The sequence below is a fragment of the Panthera uncia genome (assembly GCF_023721935.1).
Source record: "Panthera uncia isolate 11264 chromosome B2 unlocalized genomic scaffold, Puncia_PCG_1.0 HiC_scaffold_24, whole genome shotgun sequence".
Classification (NCBI taxonomy): Eukaryota; Metazoa; Chordata; class Mammalia; order Carnivora; family Felidae; genus Panthera; species Panthera uncia.
The window spans coordinates 19,913,822-19,935,879 of record NW_026057580.1 but is presented as its reverse complement, the minus strand read 5'-3'; the positions used below and the strand labels follow the sequence as shown (position 1 = coordinate 19,935,879).

At 39.1% G+C, this 22,058-nt stretch overlaps 1 protein-coding gene across 1 annotated transcript in view; it reads left to right on the top strand.

Annotated features, from left to right (window-relative positions):
- PKHD1 (PKHD1 ciliary IPT domain containing fibrocystin/polyductin) overlaps nucleotides 1-22,058 on the top strand; it is a 483,789-nt gene that overhangs the window by 62,079 nt on the left and 399,652 nt on the right. The window contains exons 27-33 of the mRNA XM_049653801.1: nucleotides 1,041-1,171; nucleotides 3,398-3,533; nucleotides 8,042-8,237; nucleotides 8,911-8,978; nucleotides 10,488-12,095; nucleotides 14,171-14,314; nucleotides 21,176-21,395. Coding sequence (XP_049509758.1) covers nucleotides 1,041-1,171; nucleotides 3,398-3,533; nucleotides 8,042-8,237; nucleotides 8,911-8,978; nucleotides 10,488-12,095; nucleotides 14,171-14,314; nucleotides 21,176-21,395 — 2,503 coding nt within the window. The remainder of the gene's footprint in view (nucleotides 1-1,040; nucleotides 1,172-3,397; nucleotides 3,534-8,041; nucleotides 8,238-8,910; nucleotides 8,979-10,487; nucleotides 12,096-14,170; nucleotides 14,315-21,175; nucleotides 21,396-22,058) is intronic.

The following is a 22,058-nucleotide window of genomic DNA, read 5'->3' as shown; positions in this document are numbered from 1 at the left end:
ATTGTAAACCAGCTCTTTTCTTCAATTTTATTCTCTAACTCTGAAGTCTATTGTAGTCTTGCCCTGAATCTTCAGGACAAGTTCACATATTTAACTTCAGGGAATAATCCCCCCTCCCCCCCCATTCTCCTGAAAGGTTTTCATCAGGTTGGATAAGTTCTGCTTTCTCACCCTAACATGATTGGGGAAGATAACCTTGCTCCTGCACCTACTTCCTATTCTCAAGAGGTATGTGTCCCTGCTTAGTGGCTTCCCTGCCTCTCTTTTATTCCCTTCTGGGGAGATGGCAGAATGGAATCATTGCTCTTAAGAATAGTAAGTGGGCTTTCTGTTCATTAGCTTGATTAAGTGCTGGTCGTCCATATGTGTGGCATGTCACTGTAATGGGTACAATGCTTCTTCTTACTGATGTCTGCGGTGAGGAGACAGAAGTTTCTGTGGTTGCTCTTCAGTGGTCATTAGAGAAATCCTGGTGGCTGTGGGTGGTAGTGTTAGTCACCTCTACACCATCATGGAGACTAGAACCTAGAACCTAGTATGAAATTACAAAGCTGGAACGTCCAAGGCTGTCATTTAAAGATGAGAGAGTAAGAACCAGTGAACTCAGGAACAATGCTACAAATGATCTGCTTTAAGTGGGAGAGTGATCTGTGGCCCTGACTCTGGGCCCCAACTCTTTGTATCATGGTGAAAGAATAAGCTGTATAGGATTGGTGGGATAATATAAAACTCTAGTGAAGGAAGAATTTTCAAAGACCATCTACTTTATTTCCCTGACTCTTGGCAGTATTTATCTGTTTTATTTTTAAATATCTCCAGGATGTATGACTCCTTCTGTCTGCCCTCTACTCACCATTTCTCCATGTTTGTATAGTAGTTTATATATTTAGTGTCAGATTTATTCCTGCAGTTTGAGCAGGACTTGTGTTTTGACTAAGGAGCATCATATTTTAGTTTCATTTTCTCTCTCTTGTGGATAATTAATTTTTATCTACCTGTAGGGCTCTTCATTCCATCTGGAAATGCTGTTTTTATTACAGGAGGGCTCTGGGCCACTGTCCAAGGCTCTGGTTTGGAAGATGTTAGCCTGGTGTTATTTGGATCTCAGTCTTGTGCCATCAATATCACCACAAACAATTCAAGAAGAATTCAATGCAAAGTTCCACCCAGAGTAAGTGGAATCTCCTCCCTGGGTGGGTGACCAATATTAACGTGTAGTGTAAGGGTTTTCATGAATCCTTTCTTAGAACTTAATTAAGTAACATTACCTTTTCATCATGACAGTATGGTAATATTGTTTATATTGCCTATGCTGCAATAAAGTGGGAGTCTGACTCCACCAATGGGGCTTGCAATCACCATCAGTTTATTTCTTTTAAAAGAAAACAACCACATTCCCAGTTCACACTCTCAGTGAGTAATAGTGCCACAGAATAAACAAATTTATCTATATTGCATATATATTATCTCATTTCTCTCTTTAGCAAGTAACAATAACCGTTTTCACCAGCAGTTTTGTTTTCTGGCATGGATATGAATGGTGGAACTTAGAAACTTCTAGAATGTCTGGTTCCTATAAAATACCTTCGTAATTATTCCTTACTATTTCCCCTTTCCCTTTTTAAAAACAAGCCCTTTAGCTTTCCCTTTCTTCTTCAGTTAGTGCTATCTCATAGCCTATGAGGTGATTTGAGTCCACATTCTTCCTGGTGCTGCTGATGGCAGTTATGCTCACAGCGGAAGTTGAAATATCTATTCAGAGTTGACTTCAATGTCATCAACATTCTCAGCACATCCATAACCCTGAAGGATGAGTGTTTACTGAACAAGTAAAGATCCCTGGAAAGGAGGTTTCAGAATCATCTTTGATCTCTGGTCCCACGTTTTTATATTATCCAATTATTCAAATATTATGAAATGTTCACATTTACATATAAACTGTATGGAATTCCAATATATAGTTGTATCATAACTTGTTTAACAATTCCCTATTATTGTATATTGAAATAATTTTCAAAATCTCTTTTTTAAAAAGTTCATTTATTTTGAGAGCAAGAGAGAGTGTGCATGTAAGCAGGGGAGGAGCAGGGAGAGAGGGAGGGAGAATCCCAAGCAGGTTCTGCAATGAAAGTACAGAGCCTGATGTGGGGCTTGATCCCACAACCATGAGATCATGATGACCTGAGCTGAAATCAAGAGTTGGATACTTAATTGACTGAATGAGCCAGACACCTCTCAAAATTTTCAGTTTTAAACAATAAAAATTTGATCGTTCTCAAAAGTGTATTTTCAAGCATATTTATTTTTCTCAGGATAAATTGATCTAAATTTTAAAGCTTTTGTTATGTAGTATCCAGTTATCTGAAATTTCTTTTTAATTTGTAATCCCACCATCACTGGGTGAGTGTTTCATTTCTGACATAGTCAACACTGGGTATTATTGCTTTCATATGTATTTACTATTTAAAGGGGTAAAATTTGCATGGCTTGGATTTCTTTTGTTAGAATAAGCATTAAAAAAAACTTTAAATTTTGATCAAAGTTATATATACAAAGGTTAAAAGAAAAATAGTAAAACAATTATGCTTTCCTACTCCTTGGCCCTCTTCCACAAGTCCCCTTTTTGAAGCATCTCCTTTTAATTCCTTTGAATGCAGTTACAATACCATTTCTTTGTTAAATCAATAAATTGCTAAAACTATTTAAATGATGTGGGAAGTATCAGGTAATATTTTTTCTTTTATAGTTTTTTTCTTGAAATTTCTAATTCTTTTTCTTTGTATGTCTTCTTCATAATAAAAGTCTATTGTAAAAAAATTAATCATATCAGTTATTTTTTTCCATGAAGCTCTTTGTTCTCTTGTTTCAATCTAACTTGGTGTTTTCTTGGTTTATTTCATGTATTTCTTCTTAGCACTGCCCTCGATTGCTCGCCTGGGTAGATATACTTTCACAGTTCATATCTTCCTTTTTTTTGGGGGGGGGGGCTATTGTTTATGTTATGAGGTCCTAGCCTAAAGAAACATCCTAGGAAAGAATACGTGGGAGCAAAGTTTTCTGAGTACTTACATGTCTGAAAGTTTGTCATAATTGATGGATAGTTTAGCTAGGTATAGATGTTTATTTGAAATTGCAGTTTTTTGCAGAACCAATTGGTGTGCTAATTGTAAATCATTCTTATTTACTCTTTGATCAGTAATCATGATGCCACACTTGCCTATTCTAAGTACTTGTCACTGTGTGTGTGTGCACGCGTGTGTGCGAGGTGGAGACTTGAAAGTACCAATACACTTAAAAATCTTTTTTCTTGAAATTAACCCTTTAAACTAATTCTATATGGACTTCTCTCATGTTAGTCTTATTTTCAGAAGTTTGATTTTAAAAATTGATTTTTCAGGGGAAAGATGGACCCATTGTGAATGTGACTGCGATCAGAGGGGACCATTCTGCTGTTCTTCCCATGGCATTTACATACGTCTCCTCTTTAAATCCAGTGATCATTTCTCTGAGCAGAAACACAAGCAGTATAGCAGGTAAATTTTTATTTTTTATTTTATTTATTTTAAAATTTTTATTTTTTATTTTATTTATTTTAAAATTTTATTTTAATTTTTATTAAAAAATTTCTATTTTTAGACCATTGATCCTGTAAAGAAGACAAACAATGGTCTCTTAATTATACTGAAGATAGTATTATATTTTGGATGGAAGTTATTTTTCTCAAAACTAAAACATCGTTTATTTCATTTCAGCCATCACTGAATAAATCTTATGTTGGTATTTTCCTCTGTAAAACTGGGACCATTTATATCATGAAAACGACATGAGAATTCAAAGATAATAATTCAATATATATTTATTCAGCACCTACTATGTACTAATGATAGCACAGGCATAATAGACTTTAATCTTTACCACTAATTTACAGGATTATTATCTGTACTTTACAGATAAAAAAACTAAGGAACAGGAAACTTAAATAACTTGTCTAAGATGTTACTGTTAGTAAGTAACAGAGCTGTGATTTGAGCCCAAGCAGTCTGGATGCAGATTCCAAGGAGTTAACCACTCATAGTTTAGTGTAAAATACCAATGTTTTTGGCATCAAGTTCAATTGTAGCAGATGTTCGATATGATTAGAGAATAGAGTGTTCTGATTAACCAATAATTTTTATTCCTTGAAACATACTATGTATAAAAATACATAGTGTAGAACTATGTAAAACAATGTAGTCTTTCTTCGATAATTCATATGATATGACAAGATGGATTTGTAACAACATATTGTCATGTCATACCATATCAATTTGAAAAAGTTCCAGCTAATGTGCCTTTCTGGTTAACTGAATGCCAGATAACAGAGAGTTTATGGCAGCCATATCTAAGAATTTTATTACAAAAGGCCGATATATTTTCCAAAGAAAAAGCCTGGACTCAATTTTTCTGATACTGTTTTCATTTTCCATTGCTCCAGAGTACATAAATAAAAGGAAGTGTCCTTTAGCTTCTCAAAATTATTCAGCTCAGTACAGAAGAAGAATTTGCTGCCTCAGGCCACCAAAGTGTGTAAAATTCCTTAGCAGTATAGATTCTTCCCAACAAAGTAGGAAAGAGAGGAGGGAGTTCTGTATTCTATTCAGATTTCAGTGATTTTGGCTTTTAATACAATTTCCTACCTGTAATGAAAAGAATAAATACATTGCATCAGTGCCTCAGAGGCATCTAGGATTAGCTTGACAATTGACCAAGAAACCAAGGAGTTCATGTAATTGATATATACAACATGATGCATTATTTGCAGAATTTACACTTACATTTAAATCTTTCTACAGGCAGAGTAAAGAGGAACACTTTATAAAATCTCCAAAGAGTGGTTCCCTATTGGGAAAGTCTCCTTTGAAAACTGGAATGCTACAAATCTCCATCCAGGAGATGATGATATTGATGATAACAGTGAAACCAAGATGAAATTGAAGAAAGAAAGGAGGAGGGGCAGGGAAAAGGAGAGGAAGAATATGATGTGCAGAACCATTTGTGTGGGGTTTTGCAGTCAGGCAGCCCTGGATGTGAATGAATCCAAGCTCAACCACTCCTTGGATAAGATGTTTAACTTCCTTTATCTTTAGTGTCTCTACCTACTAAGTGGGAATAATTCTTTCAAGGTTATTGTGAAAATTGGAGGTAAAGGAGGTAAGAGTACTGAACTCAGGAACCAACATGGAGTAAATACTCAACAAACGCTTTGTTGAATAAATGGCATCGTTCTGCCAGATCCTGAGTGTTATATAGATAAGCCAAAGATGTCTTGTGTATATTGACCCTATATTTTTTACTTCTTGATAGCAGGCTGGTACCCATTTGTTCAAAAACATGCCAGTATCAAACTCAAATTTTTATATAACCAATTATTAAAAAAAAATTTTTTTTTGAAAGAGATAGAGAAAGAAAGAGAGTCCCAAACAAATTGGGTAGCTCAATTCCACTCACCACCCTGGGATTATGACGTGCGCCAAAATCAGGAGTTGGATGCTTAACTGACTGAGCCACCCAGGTGTCCCACATAACCAATTATTTTAAATATAACCTCCCTCAAATAGATTTTTAGCCTTTTAGAGTCTGTTCCTTTTGCATATCCTGCAAAATTATAGTGTCTGCTAGTGATAGGTAAGATAAACTTGGGGGCTGTAGGAGAGTATAAACCACTGATGCCTTTGGAGGTCTCCACCCTAGAGACTACTCCTAAGTGACATCATCTAGACACATAAGCCCCCTCTCCCTGTCCACAGGGACTTCCTTTGCCTTACTCCCCTTCTGGGTGGTGGTCTCCTATTGTTTCCTCTGGAAGGTCTCATGCTGTGAGATTTTTGCACCCATGTAAATCTGTCAAAGCACCACCATATAAAGCTCCTTTTCATATTATTGCCACCTCATGGTCATGCCTTTTTTCTGCTCAACCCTGAAGTCCTTTCAGGTCGCTACACTGAGGCTTCAGACTTCATAATAGAAATGAGATTGGATGTACAGAAGTAAGGAGGATGTGGAGCAAGAAAGAAAATGAAAGTTAATGGAGGACTTTTGAATTAAACTGTCCTAGGATATCTAACTTAATCCTTACAACAAACCAGATGGGGTAGACTTTGTTACCATCTTACTGATGAAAAATATAAGACTTTGAGAGCCCACAGTGAGTCATCCAGACTCACACAGGTGGGAAAATGGCAGAGCAAGGATTTGCATGTAGGGTCAGTCTTCCCAACACCCCACAACCCCTTGTCTTTGACTTTTCTCTTTCAAATAGCTTCTTCTCCTCCTCATCTGATTGGCTGTGCAGTTCTGTAGATGTCTGCTCTGTAGTTCTCAAATGTCAGCTGCTAAAGGAGCTTTAGAGATGCTTTAGCCTAAGCTGTGTCTCTGTGAGACACATGAGAGGTATGTACATTTATTTCCACTCTTGCCATTGCCTTCTCAATTTCTGGCTCTTGTTGAACTCCGTTGTCTGAAGACTGGATTTCTCCTTCCCTATCTCTCTAGTTAATCTAATAGACTGGAAGAAAGCTTCTATCTTATCCTTTTCTTGCTTAGAAACCTTTGGAAGTCTCTGCTGTCTGCTAAATTAGGTAAATACCCCTTACAGTTGCTTTCTTGGTCTTTAGCCATAGACTCCCCATCAACTTGGCCTCTTCCCATAGAGTACATGACTATGTACATGTGTCTGATCTCCCAGAAAGTCACCCAATTCTCTTTCTTTCTTTCCAAGCCACTGGAGGTTTAACATTTTTTTTTAACGTTTATTTATTATTGAGAGAGAGACAGAGCATGAGAATGGGAGGGGCAGAGAGAGGGGGAGACACAGAATCCTAAGTAGGCTCCAGGCTCTGAGCTATCAGCACAGAGCCCAGTGCAGGGCTCCAACTCACAAACTGCGAGATCATGACCTGAGCCAAAGTCAGACGTTTAACCCACTGAGCCACCCAGGCGCCCCCAAGCCACTGGATGTTTAAATGAGAAAATGCTCCAAAAGACTTTGGGTAAAACTATGAAGTTTTTAGAGTTGAATTGTAAACTGCCTATTCTTTATCGCTTCCTCTGGGGATTTATTTTTCAAGTAGAATTTCAAGCACCATCTTGCCCACGGGGTCTTTCTTAATATTCAGAATGTTGCTGTCGTTTGAACAACCGCACTGCTTAATTTTTACCTCTCGTGTGTCATGTCTTGTACTGAAGCTATTTTGGCACCATTGTGCCATCTTTGAGGTTTCTTTCAAGGCAGGGTCTGTGTTTAACTTTTTTTTTGTGCCCTTTGTGGCATCTCCTTCTTGGTACTCAATAAATATTTAAGGTAAAAGGAATTGAATTGAAGTGTTTATAGCATATATGACATTTTAGTGAAATTGGTAATTAAATTAAAAAGGTATCGAAATATAAGAGAAGACTGGACTTAGGCCTTGATATTTCCCTTAAGTAGCTATCAGACATTGGCTGCCAAACCTTAGTTTTGTCAAAAGCGAAATACCATTTCTACTACCTACTCTGTGTATGTCATGAGGATAGCGTGAGGGTGAAATGAGACGGTGCGTGTGAAAGTGGTCTGTGCACGCTGTGGTACCGCACTCCTGTACAGCAATTTTAAGCGGTTCAATACACGCAGACATCGAGCTTTGGACTTGTATCAGCAGGAAAGTGCAAGTTAAAGAAAGGGCTTTGCGGTGCTGTGTGCTGGTAGTGAAGACCATCAGCTTCCCAAACTACTTCTTGATTTATTTTCGCCCTTGATTTGCATTTCTATGGCGTTAAATTAGTGCCTCTTGAGTACAAGTGTCCTGGCAATTGGGATTATAGGTGGTGGTTCTATTATGATAAGAGTTGTTAGAAGTTTTATGATAAGAGTTGTTAGAAGTGAGATTGGTATTGAAATCCTTGTTTGAAGTGTTATACACAGGACCAATCATGCATTTAATCCTGAAAGATAGGTTTAAAATCCAAGAAGTGGTTGAGGCCACAAATTCGCATCACAGAGGCTAATGCATTGTTTTTAACACAGGAGGTGAGACCCTCTTCATTGGAATGGCACTTCTGGTGAACTACACAGATTTGGATGTGGAAGTTTGCATCCAAGACACCGTGGCTCTGGTTCATGTACAAATGGCTCGGGGCCTGGAGGTGGTGCTGCCCCCACTGCCTGTCAGTCTCCACAGAATCTCAGTCTCCATCAATGGGGTCAGCATTCGCTCACAAGGGTGAGGTGCACACTTGCCATTAATTTTAGGTCTTTTTGCTGGTCTAGTTTCAGTTGAGGAATTCTAGTTTTGAGTTAGATCTTCACTTTTTCCCCTACTTCTGAAGTTAGGGTATAAACACATGAGAATCATGCAATTTGAAGAAATCTTGGAGACCCTATAGGATGATTCACTCCCAAGACCAATCCAAGGGAAATGTTTGACTTAATAGTTGGGGAACAGAGAACTTTCAGGAACTAAGATGTTATGGCTTTTGGTGAAGGTGGGGGTAGGGTGAGCATCTCTATGTGTTGGAATATTCTGTGCTTTAGTTTGAGTCTGTGATTAAATAAGACCTTCAATAAGTTTGTGTCTGGGGCTTTGAATAAATGGCTTACAGTTATTGCCAAAACCATGCTCAGATTGCCTTTGCCTTTAAGTCCCTCAGCCCAGTATTTCTCCAGAAGTTGCCTCCCCGCATTCCAGAAAGTTGGCTAACCTGTATGGGCTGATGCCACCACATGATACAGGCCAAGGAAGATGTCCCACACAACATTTTCCCCCCACTGTGTCCTTTCTTCTCTGTGACAGTTCCATTGACAGTTGTCTCCCTCACTGCTTCATATCTGTTCTTCTCCTCCCTTTCTCTCTTTCTAAAACAGTTATTTCATATCAATTTCCCCATTCTCTGCAGGGTTGATCTTCACATCCGGTACATCACAGAAGTTTTCAGCATGGAGCCTTGCTGTGGTTCTCTTCTGGGTGAGTGATTCTTGTATCATTGATTCAGCAGGTGTACTCACTGGATATTCAGGTTTTGTTCCTGGATTTGAACTGATGAGACCAGTAATCGGGCGGCAGGGAGAGGGGCTTTCCTTGTGCTCTGGGAACTGAGTGGTGCACTTACAAGGGTGTGAAAACTTGGTGATTCCTTAGCCCAGTGAGCTGAGGAAAATAAAGAATTTTCATGAAAAGAAGATGTGCCTGGTTTTGTTTTTCTAGGGGAAAGAGGCTGAAGCATCCAATGGGTAGCGTACCTCTAGAGGATATTAGAAAAACAAGGGAAGAGCATTTTACTTTAGCCTTTTATATACTGCATGTGTAAGGAGAGGAGGAAGGAGTCTGATGGCTTCACTTTCCTCTAGGGATTCAGGTGAAGGACCCAGAGGTGGTTAGAAGCACAAGCCAATATGGGAGATGTGAGGAGAAGACAGAAATCGAGAAAACTATTCATTTTTAGAAAAAAAAATTAAAATCTATATATTTGCATGTGACTAAATCATTGTGATAGTGTATGAAATAACACTTGCTCCTTTTTGAGTATAATCCTTTAAAAAAATTTTTTTAAATGTTTGATTTATTTTTGAGGCAGAGAGAGACAGAGCATGAGCAGGGGAGGGGCAGAGGGAGAGGGAGACACAGAATCTGAAGTAGGCTCCAGGCTCTGTGCTGCCAGTTTAGAGCCTGGAATATGCTTCGGATTCTGTGTCTCCCTCTCTCTCTGCCCCTCCCCCGCTCATGCTCTGTCTCTCTGTAAAATAAACATTAAAAAAAAAAGCTGCTTGCCTGTGCCACAAGTTTAGGTATGAGGTACCTTGCTCTAATCCTGAAGATGGTGCTTGATCATCCCTCAACTAGAGAGAGAAAGTCTAGGAATATAGCAGCAGGATTATGAGCATGTTTCAATATTTCAGTGTCCCCTGATATGTTTCAACACACAGACATATACCCACGTAATATATGGACTATGGGAATATATACTCTGCATAATAACATATAGAATAATCTGGGACAGTATGTGAGATCACATAGCAAATGACAAGAAGTCTAGGGAATTTGATTTTACATTGTTGTATATGTTATATATGTACGTATATTCTCTCTACATAATATATTAGAACATTAGGGACTAACATGTCTGATAACATAGCAGATGACAAGAACACTTCAAGAAATTAGATTTTTCATTAGTGTAAAAGTTGATAGAAGTGGCTTCTAGGGTTTATAAATACATATGAAATTTTTTTGCCTTAAATATTATAAACATTCTTCACCTGTATAATAATTTATATTGTTTTACTATTATGTGAATTTCAGCCCATCTAACTCCTGCCAAAATGACAAATTTAATGTTGATGGGGTAAAGCAAAATAGCTGAGGTTTCCCTAACACCCCACCTTCCACTTAATTGTGCTGTGGTTAGACAGATGCTGTGAGTTCCTAGTTCTGAATATCAGGTTTTAAGTTTTGTTTTTGATGTTCATGCTTTAGGTGGAACCATCCTCAGCATCTCGGGAATAGGGTTCAGCAGGGACCCAGCTTTGATTTGGGTGCTTGTGGGTAATCGGTCCTGTGACATCGTGAACTCTACAGAGTCGATCATCTGGTGTGAGACCCCACCCGCTGCCCTGCTGCCTGATGCAGGCGTTCCTGCCCTGCCAGCCCCCGTGGAGGTCTGGGCTGGCAATGTGTCCTTTGCCCAAGGACCTTCACCAAGCCTGGTGGGGAGGGGCTTTACCTTCATGTATGAAGCAGGAGCAACACCAGTGGTCACTGCCATGAGAGGAGAAATCACGAATAGCAGCCTGAGGGTCTATGTGGAGGGAAATAACCTGTCCAACTCAGTGATCCTTCTGGGGGTCTTGAACTGTGATCTTGAGACACAGTTTTTAAGGAACAACATGAGCCTGTCTGGGTGCTCTTTTCCTCTTCACCATTTGGAGGCCGGCATCTATCCTTTCCAAGTTCGTCAAAAGCAGATGGGGTTTGCTAACATGTCTGCAGTGCCCCAGCAATTTGTGATGACACCTCGGATAACAGCTATCTGGCCAACACATGGGTCTGCTTGTGGCGGGACAATACTCACAGTGAGGGGACTAGCTCTCAAGTCTAGGAATAGGTCAGTTCATGTTGACCTTTCGGGGCCTTTTACTTGTGTGATTTTGAGCTTGTGGGACCAGACAGTCCTGTGCCAGATTAACAGAGTGGGCGACCCCTTGCCTGATGCTTCCTTCACCGTGAACATCACAGTCCTGGTCAATGGGCTACCCAGTGAGTGTCAGGGCAATTGCACTTTTTTCTTTCAGGAAGAGACAACTCCCATTGTGGATGCCTTGACCACTAACATCAGTGGGTCTCTGACCATGGTGCTGATTAGGGGTCAGAAGTTGGGCATCACAGCAGATGAACCAATGGTGTTTGTGGATAATCACCTTCCCTGCGTTGTAACTTTCTTTAATGCAAGCCATGTTTCATGCTGGATAAGTGACTTGACCCCAGGACTCCACTATGTATCCGTTGTTCATACAAGAAATGGATATGCTTGTTTTGGTAATGTTTCCAGACACTTCTACATTTTGCCTCAAGTGTTTCATTATTTCCCCAAGAATTTCAGCATACATGGTGGAAGCCTCTTGACCATGAAGGGCACAGCTCTGAGAGGAGAGAACAGCACACTAGTCTACATTGGCCGGCAGGCCTGCCTGACAGTGAGCATCAGCACCAAGCTCATCCAGTGTGTTGTTCCTGCGGGAAATGGCTCTGTTGCCCTGGTCATAGAGGTAGATGGACTTTCATACCAGATGGGACTCATTGGTTACAGCAATGCCTTCACCCCAGAATTGCTCTCTATGTCTCAGACTGATGACATCTTGACCTTTGTGGTGGCCCAGATCTCAGGAGCAGCAAATGTTGACATTTTTATTGGGATGTCACCCTGTGTGGGTGTCTCTGGCAACCGCACGGTTCTCCAGTGTGTGGTCACATCCCTTCCTGCTGGGAAGTACCCAGTCAGAGGTTACGACCGCTCAAGAGGGTGGGCCTCATCTGTCCTGGTGTTCACATCTACAGTCACTATTTTGGCAGTAACTGAGAACTTTGGTAAGTCAAACAAATAAGACAGATCTCCTTCTTTATGTAAGTGAATTAATATCTATGGTTACTACTCTAAAATATAGGAAATCAACCTCAATCTGAATGACAGAAGGAGAGAGAAGCCCAGTTGGCCTCTTATAGTCCTGGTTTCCTCCTTAAAACTTGTCTTTGTCACACTCCCTGTAGGAGGCTTTGTTTTTTTTATCAAGGAATTTGTGCATATTCTTTAAGTGTGATTGTATTTTAATTTGATTCATTACCCTGATTTAATTTGTGTCTTAATACCATTTGTAGGAGCTCAACATTTGGTCAAGTAAGTAGAACATAGATGTCTTCACCTATTTTTAGCCATATATGCCAATTTGAATTAAACTTATTAAGTATCATTAATTTTTGTCACCTTGTAATCATTTCACAGATTAATTCATACCCCAGCAGTAATAGTCCAGTTTCACACTATGGTTGCATTGGTTCAACTGTTTTTTCCTTTTAGATATGTATACTGAAATTTGCCTTGCCTTTTCTTCCAGTGATGGTTTCGGTTTCTGTTCACGTAAGGCCTTCTTGCAGTTGAGATAGCTTAAATTTGACTATAATGCACAAAACACAGAGGGAATGATGGGAGGTGAATCTTACACTGATGAAGTGCTTGCTAAGCGAATTCTTAGAACAAATTTGTCTGGGCTCAGCTGGGTGGAATGCTATAGGGAGTGGGATTTTGGTCCCATATCTGTAGTAATTTAGCTGGGTACCTTTTCTAAGCGTCAGCTTCCTCATCAGATAAAGGGGTTTAGGCTGGTTGCTCCCTAGTTCCCCTTTCTTCTAAGATTCCACAATTTAAAAAAATTTTTTTAATGTTTATTTATTTTTGAGACAGACAGAGACAGAATGAGAATGGGTTCATGCAGAGAGAGAGAGGCACAGAATCTGAAGTAGGCTCCAGGCTCTGAGCTGTCAGCGCAGAGCCTGACGCGGGTCTCGAACTCACAAGCTGTGAGATCATGACCTGAGCTGAAGTCGGACACTCAACTGACTGAGCCACCCAGGCGCCCCTAACATTCCACGATTTTTATGATGTGAGAGCAGGGCTGTGAAATGTACCCTAAGCAAAGTCATATTCTCGGGTTTGTCAGGTGCCTGTGAGCATCTTGACATGAGGACAGTGGCCCCTGGAACTCTATCTCCTTGTGGACTAGAGGTTGCCACATGTCTGAGAGTCTAGCTGACATTTACCTTAATTGGTTCTCATACTGACACAAAACATGGTGTTTGTTAACAACTGTCGTACTTTTACCCATCTGAAATAGGTGCCATCATACAGTGCTGACAGGAGGGTAAACTGCTACAATCTTATTTTGGAGAGAAATTTGGTAATATCCATCAAATCTAAAACCTTCTTTTTCTTTGACCTAGAAATCCCCCTTCTAACAGTTTGCCCCAGTTTTATTCAAGTTAATGGACGGTTCATCAGCATTATTACTTGTCACAGGAGAGGAGAAATAAGGAAAGTGTCAATCAGTGAGAAAATTGCTAAATAAATTGTGGCACAATCATATAATGGAACTATAAGTAGTGTATTTACACATACACATGGAAAATTGTATATGCTATATCTTTAAAAAAACAAATTCTTCTTGTAGAAGAATATGGATAGAAAGATTTCTCTGCATAAAAATACATATGCTTAAATTCTGGAATGATTAATGAGAAAACAAACATGGCTCCCTCTGGGGAGTGAGCCTAGGGGGTTTAGGGGAACTTTTACTTTAATTGTATAGTCTTGTGTATAAAAAATTTTAAGAATGATAAATAAACATTACTTTTCTATATAAAAAGTTCTTACATTTTTATAGGTTGTTGAATATGATTGGAATCTGACAGAAGATGGACTTCAGGCTCTGGAGAACAGAGCTTAGTGGCAAGACACTAAATTCTATATCAGGAGCTTAAAGCCAGTTGTGTGGATTCTGGAGGGCGTAAAAGGAACGATGGGCAGCAAGAAAGCATGGATTTGAATTTTGAGTTAACTACAGAAAGAGAAATTTGCCTCTGTGATCATGAACTTCTATTTTGTTTTGAAGGCTGCCTGGGTGGAAGCCTTGTGCATGTGTTTGGAGCAGGATTTTCTCCAGGGAACATCTCAGCTGCTGTGTGTGGTGCTCCCTGCCAAGTCTTGGCTAATGCTACGGTGTCAGCCTTTAGCTGCTTGGTTCTGCCCCTGGATGGTCAGTAACAACACCACATATTTTTTTAAAGAGTGTATATAGAAATGATATTCTTTGGTTAACTCCATTTCTGTAACTAATGCTGTCTTGATCCCTAACTTTTCTGTGTGTTCCTGTGAAGAGGATTTCTCTACACCCCATCTAAAAGGTTAGATGGGACTGCCTATTAAAATGGTTCACAGTAACTTTTATCCTATTAATGGCAATGGAAAATTGATCACCTATGTTCTCAATTGCAGTCATACGACAGTGGGGGAGATAATTCTGAGTTCTGAATATTAGTTTCACTGACAGCCTTAGGCATCATAGAGAAAACAATGTTTTGGTCTTGTTCTGAGATGGGATTGCTGAAAACATCTGCTTACTTGAGGTACTAGTATAGGGATTAGATAAATAGGCTGGATAGCTCTTGCATATTTGCCTGGTGTGCTCAGTTCTTGAATTTTTATTATAAGCAAAAGAGCCAACATTAACATCATTTTCTTATTCTGTAATGCCCAGGTATTTATTCAGTAGAACACCATGATCTCTCACTGCTTAAAGCTTCATAGCCATCAAGTGAATTGTGGTATAGGAAGCTGTGTCTTTGTTAGAAAGAAAGGTGTAAAGCTTTGATAGTCCCATCATGTGCCATTACAACACATGGTGATTACCCACTGAGCTTCAGGAGAAAAAATCAAAGGGAAGAAATTGTCATCATCAGTATAGGACCTGCTTAGCCAGGTGATTAACTTGTTTGTATAATCATAAATCTTGTACCTGTGCATTTAGAAACCATTTGCATACATGCTTTCTGAATAGTGCTTTAAGTTATATTCCTAACTTATGTGTCTGCAACTTGAACGTGGGTGAAGGATTTACAAAGTGATCAAGGCATCACTGTATCTGAGCATGGACAAAAACTTCTTGATGGGTAATTGATGATGGCAGTTTACATTAGATTATCTCAGGCAAGAAGAGGATGGAGAGCGAGAAAAGGAGACGTTATGATCCTTGATTAAAATACAAACTAGGAATTGAGTTCCCTATCATCATATATATAAGCAGAGCATTTGGGATTCCACACTGGAAAACTTAAGACACACTGGGAGGTGCCTCAGTGGCTCAGTCAGCTGCGCGACTGACTCTTGATTTTGGCTCAGGCCATTATCTCGTGGTTCATGGGGTGGAGCCCCTCATCAGGGTCTGCACTGACAAGTGTGGAACCTGCCTGGGATTCACTCTTTTTCTGCCTCTTCCCCACTTGCATGTCCCCACGTGCTTCTCTCTCAAAAATAAATACACAGTAAAAAAAAGACACAGTAGATTTTTTTTTTAATTTTTTATTTTTTAATATATGAAATTTACTGTCAAATTGGTTTCCATACAACACCCAGTGCTCATCCCAAAAGGTGCCCTCCTCAATACCCATCACCCACCCTGCCCTCCCTCCCACCCCCCATCAACCCTCAATTTGTTCTCAGTTTTTAACAGTCTCTTATGCTTTGGCTCTCTCCCACTCTAACCTCTTTTTTTTTTTTTTTCCTTCCCCTCCCCCATGGGTTTCTGTTATGTTTCTCAGGATCCACATAAGAGTGAAACCATATGGTATCTGTCTTTCTCTGTATGGCTTATTTCACTTAGCATCACACTCTCCAGTTCCATCCATGTTGCTACAAAAGGCCATATTTCATTTTTCTCATTGCCACGTAGTATTCCATTGTGTATATAAACCACAATTTCTTTATCCATTCATCAGTTGATGGACATTTAGGCTCTTTCCATAATTTGGCTATTGTTGAGAGTGCCGCTATAAACATTGGGGTACAGGTGCCCCTATGCATCAGTACTCCTGTATCCCTTGGATAAATTCCTAGCAGTGCTATTGCTGGGTCATAGGGTAGGTCTATTTTTAATTTTCTGAGGAACCTCCACACTGCTTTCCAGAGCGGCTGCACCAATTTGCATTCCCACCAACAGTGCAAGAGGGTTCCCGTTTCTCCACATCCTCTCCAGCATCTATAGTCTCCTGATTTGTTCATTTTGGCCACTCTGACTGGCGTGAGGTGATATCTGAGTGTGGTTTTGATTTGTATTTCCCTGATAAGGAGCGACGTTGAACATCTTTTCATGTGCCTGTTGGCCATCCGGATGTCTTCTTTAGAGAAGTGTCTATTCATGTTTTCTGCCCATTTCTTCACTGGGTTATTTGTTTTTCGGGTGTGGAGTTTGATGAGCTCTTTATAGATTTTGGATACTAGCCCTTTGTCCGATGTGTCATTTGCAAATATCTTTTCCCATTCCGTTGGTTGCCTTTTAGTTTTGTTGGTTGTTTCCTTTGCTGTGCAGAAGCTTTTGATCTTCATAAGGTCCCAGTAATTCACTTTTGCTCTTAATTCCCTTGCCTTTGGGGATGTGCCGAGTAAGAGATTGCTACGGCTGAGGTCAGAGAGGTCTTTTCCTGCTTTCTCCTCTAAGGTTTTGATGGTTTCCTGTCTCACATTCAGGTCCTTTATCCATTTTGAGTTTATTTTTGTGAATGGTGTGAGAAAGTGGTCTAGTTTCAGCCTTCTGCATGTTGCTGTCCAGTTCTCCCAGCACCATTTGTTAAAGAGACTGTCTTTTTTCCATTGGATGTTCTTTCCTGCTTTGTCAAAGATGAGTTGGCCATACGTTTGTGGGTCTAGTTCTGGGGTTTCTATTCTATTCCATTGGTCTATGTGTCTGTTTTTATGCCAATACCATGCTGACTTGATGATGACAGCTTTGTAGTAGAGGCTAAAGTCTGGGATTGTGATGCCTCCTGCTTTGGTCTTCTTCTTCAAAATTACTTTGGCTGACACAGTAGATTTAAGTTTAAGACATTGCCTGTTTAATTCTCTACTTCCAGCATTAGACCCGTGCTGGAACAGTGCATGTGCAAAGTTAATGCTTGATGAAAGAATAAATGAAGGAATTGGGAAATGGTGGAAACAGAAAACCATGACTCCATATTTCTAGGTTACAATATTTAATTAATACAACTACAGTCTTTTAAAAAGGCTTTCATACACAGCTTAAATTAATTTACTTTTAAAAAGTCCTTGGTATTATCAAGGTCAAGACAATTCATTTAGAAATATAAAATAAAAATCACTGAAGTTTCTGGGTTAGATAAATTGTGGTATTGGAAGTTTGATAACTTATAGAAGAAGAAGGAATAGGAACTCTGTTATATTTTAAAAGTTTTGATTACATTTTAGGAAAGGACTTCTTAAAATTCCTTTTTTTTTTTTTTTAAAGAAGGGAAACAGGAATTGGAATCTGTAACTCTGACCTTTGCCACTAGGTGTCACCAAACACTCACTGATTGTGCCAGAACTGCCATTGACTCTAGGGAAATGGATAATTGGAGTTATTTTCTTCTTTCATAAAGAAAGAAAAAGTCTCTTTAAAGACTTTTAATTACAGTGTCTAAAAATGGAGAGGAACTGAGGAATCCAACTCTGTTGGTTTTTTAAGATCCAGGATGGTACTCAAGGATTCTATCAACATCCTGAGTCATATAAAACAATTTGAGTACATTTTTGTGTATTTTTTTTTTTTCTCTAGCAAGTAGGTCTATTACGGACATTGAATGATCCCAGAAAATGTGCCTCACAAATTGTTAGGAACTATTAGTAATTCCCTTACTTTCAGATAGAATTGCATATAACCAATTTAGTTAAGAATCTTGGTAGAGCGTGAGACTCTTGATCTCTGGGTTGGGAGTTCAAGCCTCATGTTGGGCATAGAGATTACTTAAAAATAAAAACTTTAAACAACAACAAAGAAAAGAATCTGTTATATTTTAAAAGGTTTTTTAAGAGGACTGTTACACCACAGCAACCTTTATATGTGTTTCTCCATTGCCGTTGTCAGAGCAATCCATTCTTTTATTTAACCATTGCACCCCTGTGCTCCTTTTTTTCAAACTTAATCAGCTGGCAGCCCTTCAGAATGCTGCATAATCTCAGACCTTCTAATCCAGTGGTTCTCAAAGACATGAGAATTGCGTTATTACTGTTGGGACTATATTATTATTAATGTTGCTGGAGCAGTTAGAAATGCAAATTTTGGGGCCACCCAATGAACCAGAAACTTTCCAACAAGTAAAGCCCTCTCTGAATTCCTACCTTTTTTCATAATTAGAAGCGTCAAACTAGGTAGCCCCTCTGTGTAAGCAAGTTCTGGCTCTATTGGGTAGCATCATGAGATGCCTGTGTATAATCCGGCACCATATTTGTATTAAAATTGCACCGCTGTCTTGCTGGTTTATAATCTTACTGTTACCTACAATTATTTCAAGGTGATTTTCTTTCTTTCTGACATGGTTGTGCACAGCTGGATGTTCCTCATCTTATATTTACATGAGTTTTATTTTTTCTTTTGTGTACTGCCTTACTATTTTCATTCTTTTTTTTGTTTATTTCTATAATTTCTCTAATGTACTAAGGTCACTTTGAATTCCGACCCATGCTCTGAATTTTATTTCTTAGTGTGATTTTGCACACTAAAGTCATTCCAGTTTGTGGATGACAGCCTAGAACTCAAACTTTCCTAATTATTGTTTTGCTTGCTAACGTGCTTGCTTTCATGAGTGGGGCAGGGGCGGTGAAGGTGGGGCTCTGAGGAAATGCTTTTTGCTGCCTTTGGTGTCCTCTCTGTTTTACCTTTCTTCCTCAATCACACTTCTAACAAAAGATGAATTTTACTTTTTCATATGATGGGTGGCTAAAACATCTCATTCAGTGAAACTAATACTTTGTATTTTTTTTAAAAGCTCAGCAAGATCTTTGATGCACCTCTTTCTTGCATGTATACCTTGAATTATATGGCATGACTTATTCATGGAAACTCTAATTTTTCCATGAGGCATGACCAGCTAAAGTTATTAATGTCACTTAATCCACCTTGTCAATTTGCGTCCACCTAATCACCCATAATGAGTTCATTATTTTATAGGTGTTGAGCCTATGCCCAAAGGCTTACTAACTGGAAAGTTCTGATGTTTTATCCACCCATAGGAGAGTCCTACTGTCAGCTGATTTAATTGCTGTAATTAATTCCAGACACACAGAGAACCTACTATGTTTCAGGTGCTTTGGAATGTACCAGCAACACTAATAATATTAGCATGTGATTGAACAACTACAAACATTCTTACATCTGCTTATCTCATGTACCCCTTGCTAGATGCAGCACTGTGAGATAGGCAGGGCAGCTGGGTTCAAGCCCATGGTCCCTGGTAATATTTGTTGCATACTTGCATTGGGGGTTCGCTGCAGAAGAAAGCTAGAGAGATTATTCTTTTTTTTTCTTTTTCACTTTATTAAGGTTTTCAAATATAGCTGCTCCAAAACCATCTTATGTAGAGACTTGTTTATTTTCCTCTTTAAGGTTATTGCTGGTCTACCTTGTTGATGCTTTTTACATTGTATCTCATTACTAAGAGAGAAATAGCTTAAGGGTCACAGGGCTTCAAAGAATTGCTTTTCTTCTTTATAAAACGTGAGTAGTCAAAATAAGGTAAAAATCAAGAGTTTCTGTTATCAAGAGATCCCATCATGAGAATGAAAAAGCTAGCCATAGATCTGGAGAAGGTATTAGTAACCATAGAACCTTCTAGGATTAGTACCCAAAATAAATAAAGAACACAAACCAATATGAAAAAGACAAACATTCCAGTATAAAAAAAGGGCAAATGACAGAAATAGGAATTTCACAGAAGAGGAAATTGGAATTCTTACTGAACATATAAAAACTTTTTTGACTTAAAAAGTAATGATGCAAATGCAAATTAACATAGTAATGAGATGCCATTGTATTTGTACTGGACTGGCCAAAATTAAGAGTCTGATAGTCCCAAGTGCTGGTAATTATGTGGAGTAATGGAAACTCACTAATAAAGCTGGTAGGAATATAAAATGGCACAGGCACTTTGAAAACAATATGGCACTGTCTTGTAAAATTGAACTTGTACCTGCTCAATGAACAAGCAGTTTTCTTTAAGGCATATAACCTAGAGGAAAATTAGTATGTGTTTGTAGTAGCAAAGCTGGGAAATACCCCAAAATCCATTGGTAGGAGAATAATATACTGTAGTACTTTCACACAATGCCATATAAAACAGTAGTGAAAATGTATGCTCAAGTTTCACGTGATAATATGGAACTTGATAAATCTTAGAAATGTAATATTGAGTGGAAAAAAGCAGGTGCAAAAACATATGTCATGTATTCTATTGTATAAAATTCAAACACAAAACAATCATTTAGGAAAACAAACCCAGGTGAGAAAGCGATTTAAAAAATGCAAATGGCTGTTTCTGAGGATGAGGAGGAAGATGATGGTCTTGATGGAGAGACACAGATTAAAGAGTATCACAACTGTTTTAGTATCACACCTGTATCTTGTTTTATCACACAAGAAAACTCATAGGAGTTTTTCTTATGATTCATATTTTACAAAAGTGTTGCTTGTATTCTTCTGTATGTATTTTGTACATGTAGTACATTAAAAATTTTTTTTAATGTTAATTTTTGAGAGAGACAGAGCATGAGTAGGGGAGGGGCAGAGAGAAAGGGAGACACAGAATTTGAAGCATGCTCCAGGCTTTGAGCTGTCAGCATTGAGCCTGACACAGGACATGAACTCAACAATCTATGAGATCATGACCTGAGCCGACGTCAGTCACTTAACCAACCGAGCCACCCAGGTGCCCCCAAATAGTGCATTTTTAAGAAATGTAAACTGATAATTTTCATATTGGTCAAGGGACAACACATGAAGTGCATTCATGTGATAGTGTGAGGCCTTCGATCTTTTTGTGGTTATTACCTAACATAATGGTGTTTCCTGCAGTGTCCTTGGCTTTCCTGTGTGGGCTGAAGCACGAGGAAGAGAGCTGTGAAGCCTCCAGCTGCACCTACGTGCAGTGTGATTTGACTGTCACCGTGGGGACAGAGAGACTGCCCCAATCATGGCCTTACCTGTACGTTTGTGAAGAAGGTCCCCAATGCCTCTTGGCACCAGATCATTGGACAGAGTCAACGTTTCCATGGTTCTCAGGCCTCTTCATCAGGTAACCCTGTTCTCTCCCTCACTGACCTTCCCCACAGATGCATGGCCAATAGACAGATGGAACCATCAGGAGCTGCAGGCTGGGTGGACGTGGCCTCAGGGGCCTACCACTCTCGTTAGAGGGACCATTCCATTGTGGATTCCAGCCAGCCTGCATATCAAAGCATCTCCTGTCTTTTCAAGTGTTCCAGAGAACATCTGAAAAATCTGCCCAGTAAACAGCTCGCTTTGTTCTTGCTCAGATTTTAATATTTATCTTCCGATCCAAAGCAACATCTGGTGAATGCCAATGGGGAAAAAGATTAGACATTATGAAAAACAGAAGGCTCTTTTCCCCTTTCCTTTTTCTTTTCTTTCCAAACAGATTCACAAGTATGAAAAAAAAGTCATAGAGAAATCCAGCAGATTGCACAATGTTTATTCAAAAGAAGGGGGGATGTGCAGGCAGAATTACTGTAGACCTAGGATTTAGAAGCCATAAGCTTATAAAGAATTTTTGAACTTAGAAAACAAACAAATAGCACCACTTTCCAGGTAAAAACCCCTTTTCTAAACAAATTGAAGGAAAATGTGTGATCATGTTGGTGACTCAGGACAGCCTAATTTCCACTAGCAATTCTTTTCTCATGCAGCATGTAATTTCAGCACTGAATATCACCCTGCA